The following is a 6887-nucleotide window of genomic DNA, read 5'->3' as shown; positions in this document are numbered from 1 at the left end:
ATTAAAGAATTTGATCACACATTTATATTGATTCTCATACAGACGTTGACTTTCACATGAGAAAGTTTGTGTTTTAATGATCTGCACACCTGAAATTTAATCTTCAACAGTCAGGCTTTCAACTACAAAAATAAACACATTTATCAAATGCTTTATTTAAATTTATACCACAGCACAGATGAATGCTGGAATCTGATTGGTCAGAAGGTGTGCAGTATTTTTGCATAATAGCGGCTTGGACAGTAGTTCCGGCTGTAAACGGCAGGTTTATATTAATGCGCTAGTTCACTGAAGATCACTGAGATTACTGAGGACGGTTCCACTTAAACACCATAAAGATGCTTTGGACCTCAGTTCATATGAACGGTTATACTATGATAGCTTTAGCACTACAATCACCACAAACAGTTCTGCACTCGAGTCTCCATCAGTGAACAGTGGAGAAGTTCAACAAAACAGACTTCCTGTAGAAACTGTAATGAATTTCCTGCTTACACAACTGCACTATTTGCATTTTTTTGCACTATTTGCATTACATTTACAGAAGGGGTGTATTTATTTATAATCGCACTATCCGGTGTCACCCAGATGAGGACGGGTTTCCTTCTGAGTCCGGTTCCTCTCGAGGTTTCTTCCTCCTATCGTCTCGGGGAGTTTTTCCTCACCACCGTCACCTCTGTCTGCTCATTAGAGATAAATACATACATTTAACATCTATATCCTGAATGTATATATTTCTGTAACGCTGCTCTGGGACAATGTCCACGGTTAAAAGTGTTGAACTGTTAAAATCGCTACACAAATAAAACTGAATTGAATAAACAGAACTATCAGTGACAGGCGCGCGGGGCTGCTGGGGGGGCGGGGCCAGTGCGGAGTGACAGGCGCGCGCGGGGTTGCTGGGGGGGCGGGGCCAGTGCGGAGTGACAGGCGCGCGCGGGGCTGCTGTAGATGAGCATTATAAGCGGAATGGCGGCTCTCTGAGGGAAACACGGAGCTTTAATGAAAATAAAAGGCAGATTTTCGGGTGAGTTTCTTTATTTAATATCTGTCCTGTTGTGATTTTTTTTCTCTCCACTGAACTCCACTTTAGTTCTGTTTCGGTCTCTGAACTACAACACGCTTTAATAATTAAAGGTCTCGTGCGCAGTAAACAGACCGCGATACTGATTACTAAAGTGAAAAACTTTCAGATCAAATATTTATTTTAATAAATAGTATTTTAATAAACAGTAAACTGTTTATAGGTTTAAGTGCTACGAGAATGTATTAATGTTGTTATACATAGGTTACTAGCATGTATTAAAGTGTGTGTGTGTGGGGAGGGGTAGACATAAGATATAAAAATAATAAAATGTAATGATTAATCTCCAAGTTTCTTTTACATTCTGTTTTCCTCAGGAAGAAATGCGGAAAAGACGATTATTATATTATAGAGTCAAATTCCCTGCCCGACTCACTTCCTCATTATAGAGCACAGAGAAGTCTGTTACCCCTCCATCATCATTTACATCATTTATCTTCATTTACATCTCAACTTACTAAACTAATGTTTCAGAGAAACATCTACAGGAACACAGCCATAACACGCTTCCTCTTCCACATGTGTACTTAACACACTATAATATGAACAGGAATAATAATATGAATAGGAATAATAATATGAACAGGAATAATAATATGAATAGGAATAATAATATGAACAGGAATAATAATATGAACAGCAATAATAATATGAACGTGGATACAGTGTGTGAGGTGTGAGCTGTAGGTTTGTGTAAGCTGGAATATAAAATATAAATGTGAGGTGTTTTTGTGTTTTCAGTGGTGTTGTGTTACAGAGTGTGTAAGTGTGAAGTGTGTGTGAGTTTCCACACTCATTCCTCATTTCTGTTAGAGAGATTACATCACCTGCTTGACTTTTATTACATCAATTGTTCTTATTCCCAACAAATGCAAACACCGTGTACACGTGCTGTTCCAGACATATCCCTGTGTGTTACTGATAAAGAGCTTGTGTGTGTGTGTGTGTGTGTGTGTGTGTGTTGCTTCACTGTCCTATATTTACAGAACAATGGCACTCAGTTTCAGTAGAAGTGATGCATAATATTCAAATAATTCTGTTCATTGTAACTCACCTGACCACTAATACCTTCTAATCAACACACACACACACACACACACACACACACACACATATATATATATAAACCTGTATACACATGTGCTTCATTAACCTGTTTGCTTGTATTTGGATGACAGCGTCTGCTAAATGAATAAATGTAAATGTAAAATCAGCGGTGTTTAAGTGACTTAGTGAGGGTTTAATGTTTTAATGTTAATGTGTTGTCGAGTATTAACCCTGACCGGTTTTCTTATTACAGTTAGTGTTTGAATTTTATAGTTTGTGTTCTGGATTGTCTAGATTAGTAAATACTTTTGAACGACAGCAGGAAGTTTTAAGAGAGACGGAGCTCATCAGTGTGTTTGACATCGCTGTACATGAGATAAATCAACACTTTACTGTGAATCCTGATGGACAGGGATGAAGGAGACCTTTCCTGGTCCTGATTCGTATCTGATGTAAAAACTTCTGACTGTCCTGATGTACATGTCGACTCTGAACAGATCAGACATCTGATTCAAACTTGAAACAAACAATAAAATCTCTTCTCTTTCTTTAAACATCTTTAAACATTCTGTTTTCATCATCGATCTCTTTAACAGGTCACATTGTCTCTTTACTAATCAGACCAGAAAGAGGTCATGAAATTTAAAAACATCTCTGTCTGATCTCTCTATCTCTCATTGGCCTGATGAGCTTCTTTACTTAAATAATCTGTATACATTTTTCATAAACTGAAAGAGAGAATCTGATCCAGAAGCTAAGCTAGCTCATGTTTAGAAAACTACAGTCGCTGAACGTTGATCAGTTCTGCTACAGGACGCTTTGAATGCTCGGCTTGGTCTACTGAAATAATTAGTTGGATTCATATCCAGCCCACTGTCCGCCAGTTCCCTCCACTAATATCGGCACCCTTGGTAAATATGAGCAAAGAAGGCTGTGAAAAATTATCTTTATTGTTTAACCTTTTCACAAAAATTCACAAAAACACTCTGCTAACAAAAAATCAAAAGGTTAAACAATAAAGACAATTTTTCACAGCCTTCTTTGCTCATATTTACCGAGGGTGCCAATATTAATGGAGGGAACAGTATAGCTGAGTTTGTGCAACTGAATCATACAGAATAATGTACCAGCAGGAAGGACCGCCTCCTTGAAGAGAAGTCTTCTGATTGGTTAATGTAGCTGGACATTTTTACATTAAATTTCATTTAATCAGAGTTTTTAAGGTAGTGATGGCCATCAGGAAGTAGTGCAGTTTTAGTTTAGATTTTTTTTAGGAAATGAAAAACTCAATGTGTGTAAAAACTCTTTGATGGATTACCACGCCCACTTTTGCTTTTCATTTGTTTGTGGGGTTTTTTGCCCCTTAAACCTTTTGTACATTTGAAATATTAGTAAATTTTTGAATGACAATAAACTGGAAAGTGTGTGTTTTAGGCAGGAGTTCACAAAACACTGTTGTGTAGTAAACAAAAATTTCCATTATTAATGAATTTAAAATAAAAGTGAAATAATGTCATTAATACCAACATTCCCAGCACGCAACTATAATCCGGACAAGATAAAACCACATCTTCATTTCTATATGAAATATAATACTTGGAACAGTGGTGGCTTGGTGGTTGAGGCTCTGGGTTACTGATCAGAAGGTCAGGGGTTCAAGCCCCAGCTGCCACTGTTGGGCCCTTGAGCAAGGCCCTTAACCCTCTCTGCTCCAGGGGGCACTGTATCATGGCTGACCCTGCACTCTGACCCCAACTTCCTGACATGCTGGGGTAGAAGAAAAGAATTTCACTGTGCTGTGTATATGTGATCAATAAAGACTTATTATCATTATCATTATTTCTATACAGATGTGTGTGACTTTAACACTTCAGGATAGTTTAGGCAGAGCACAGGGTGTGTCTGTATGTGTGTGTGTGTGTGTGTGTATGTTACCAGGTTCTTATCTGGAAATGGAAACACACACACGTTAAATGAAGATTATGATCAGAGTCATCATGGAGTTATTCTTTATCTTCTGTGTTTTATTTTATTTTCTCTGTGTATCATTAAGTAATCCTCAGCTGGATTTCTGTAATCGTGAGTTCTGGTTATTTCACTGCTGAATTTTCTTTTACGTGTTTTTCTCTCGAGTTAAACAAAAGCAGAAAGGTGTGTGTTCAGCTGTTTGTTTTGTGTCTGTGACGATCAGTAAACTTCTCCTCCTTCAGCTCTCTTATAGCTGCTTCATAAAGCTGTCAGAGACTAAAATCACACTGTGGAGAAGAATTCTGTGATCTTGGGTTAAAATCAGTTGTTATAGATGTTTATTATGACCTGCTTATCAGTTCAGTCAGTACCCAAAAATTTAGACCAAAATCTAAACAAGTCATCGAAAAATCAGAGTTTACACACACACACACACACACACACTCGTGTGCACTGGTCTTACTATCCTTACGAGGATCTTCCGTTGGTTAATTAATGCTACAACTAAATCTGACACAAAACTTATAACAAAAAAGAAAATAAGCAGATGTTCTCATGGGGATCAGCCAAATGTCCTCACAAGGTCAAAACTCTCACATATTCCTATCCTTGTGGGTCCTCACCAAGATGTAAAAACACCCCCCCCCCCCCCCCAAACACACACACACACACACTTCCTGTGTTACTGGTGTTGTCTTCATCTTTCCTTGTCTCCGGTATTTTCAGTTTCTCTCTCACTCTATCAGACCTTCTCACGTTCTGTCTTTTCTCTGTCGGAGTTTACAGGACTCATGGTCTAGTGACAGATTGGAAATGCAGTGGACATAAAGATCAGTTTAAAAGGTAAGAAAGGTGAAATTATGGTGTGTGTGTGTGTGTGTGTGTGTGTGATGTGAGCGGTGATGTTTCAGAGAACAGGAACAGGCCACTTCCTCCTCTTCTCGTAATATCAGCACATCTCTCTCTCTCTCTCTCTCTCTCTCACACACACACACACACACACGGGAGATCATTCTAAAACTTTATTCATTAATGAAACAAAAATAATTTACAGTATGTGTAATTATAGTGAGTTGATTTATTAATTAATATTTCAATATTGATATTTATTTAATTTAAACTCTAGATGTCTGCGCCAGATGAAAGCGGAGGTAGAAAACCTCAGAAGAGCGGAGACAAGAATCAAAAAAAGGTGAGAATTATTCATCCATTAGTTCATTTGGCGTGTGAAATAAATTTATCCTCATATCAGATTTATTTATAGCATCTTTTAAAAATGTTTTACATGCAATAGGCTGAAGTTTAAACTTGAATGAAACTACTGACATTAGTGATGTTTGCTGTCTGATGTCACCCAGATGAGGAGGGGTTCCTCTCGAGGTTTCTTGCTCATGGCATCTCGGAGTTCTGTCTCATCACCGTCACCTCTGGATTGTTCATTAGGATATAAATCGACATCCAGATTTCTGTAAAGCTGCATCGTGATCATTTCTGTTGTTAAAAAGTGGTTAGATTAATAATTAGATTAATAATGTACTGTAACTGTAAATCTGTGTAAAATACTAAAATCATAAAGAGTCCCTTTAACACAGTAAAAGACCCAGAAACTTGAATAGTCCAATTTAAACCTAATTAAATTTAAAGTATTAAATCTGGATTAAAAGAGTTTTAGTGCAGTCCTGATGTTCTCTAAAACACTATTCCAGAGTTTCGCTGGCAGAGCTGTGATGATTGTGATGGAATCCAGAACACCCCCCCCCCCCCAACCCTAACCCTAGATGAGAGAGAGATAGAGAGAATGGCCCTCCCACCCAGAGAGCAGTGATTTTGTTTTTCTTGGATTCAAACTCATTATATCCTGACTGTAGGGCGAACACTTTGGCCACTCGGGAGCACTAGATTTTGGGCGTGGCCGTGGGTATTCGTGATCATTCAGCTACAAGAGCGTTAGTGAGGTTGAGGTCAGGTGCTGATGTTGATGTTGTGATGATGATGTAAGGAGACTCCAGTTCCAGTTCATCCCAAAGGTGTTCAGTGGGGTTGAGGTCAGGACTCTGTGCAGGACACTCGAGTTCTTCTACCTTCTCCCAACCTTCACACACCACGTCTTCATGGAGCTCGCTTTGTGCACATGGACGTCGTCATGCTCGAACAGTGTTTGGGATTCTTAGTTCTTAGGGAAATTATAAAGCTACAGTGTACAGAGGCGTTCTATACGACTGTGTGCGTCTGACGTTGTGGAAACAGTTTGGAGAAGAAGCTCATATGGGTGTGATGGTCAAGGGTGCACATACTTTTGGCCATTTGGTGAACGCCAGAAATAAAATCATTCAGATCTTTAAACATCATGAGCATGACATCTTTGCCACCGTCGCCACCAGCTTGCTCAATTTGGATAAATTCGCACACTTAAAATCTGTATCCTGTGTTTATCTGTTTCTGTAAAGCTGCTTTGAGACAATGTCTATTGTAAAAAGTGCTATACAAATAAAATTGAATTGAATTGAATTGAACACACAGCAGTGTAGCGTGAAGACGACTGGAATAATGACCTTGCACTTTCTTTTTGTGGTGAGCACATGGTGCTGAAACATGCTACAACAGTCTGATCTACAGCTTCTGAAAATATCTGCTAGTTTCACACCTTCATGTAGCATTAGCTATGTTACACACACACAGGAAATAAATAAACCAACAAAAAAGTTATTTACAGTAGCATCTGGTGAAATCAGTAACCTCTCTGCAGGCGTTTCTGTTCATCACGGTTTAGGAGAAGGAAGTTTCTATT

The 6887-nt window shown here is 38.5% G+C and overlaps 1 protein-coding gene across 4 annotated transcripts in view; it reads left to right on the top strand.

Moving 5' to 3' along the window:
• Positions 1-904: 904 nt before the first annotated feature.
• Positions 905-6887, top strand: part of pip5k1ba (phosphatidylinositol-4-phosphate 5-kinase, type I, beta a) — a 21088-nt gene continuing 15105 nt past the window's right edge. For all 4 annotated transcript variants that reach the window (XM_053645738.1, XM_053645736.1, XM_053645739.1 and 1 more), the window contains exons 1-3: positions 905-1027; positions 4886-4942; positions 5226-5291. In XM_053645738.1, coding sequence (XP_053501713.1) covers positions 5226-5291 — 66 coding nt within the window. In that variant the 5' untranslated portion in view covers positions 905-1027; positions 4886-4942. The remainder of the gene's footprint in view (positions 1028-4885; positions 4943-5225; positions 5292-6887) is intronic.

The sequence above is a fragment of the Ictalurus furcatus genome, chromosome 16, assembly GCF_023375685.1.
Source record: "Ictalurus furcatus strain D&B chromosome 16, Billie_1.0, whole genome shotgun sequence".
In the NCBI taxonomy this organism is placed as follows: domain Eukaryota; kingdom Metazoa; phylum Chordata; class Actinopteri; order Siluriformes; family Ictaluridae; genus Ictalurus; species Ictalurus furcatus.
This window is presented reverse-complemented; position numbering and strand designations above follow the sequence as displayed.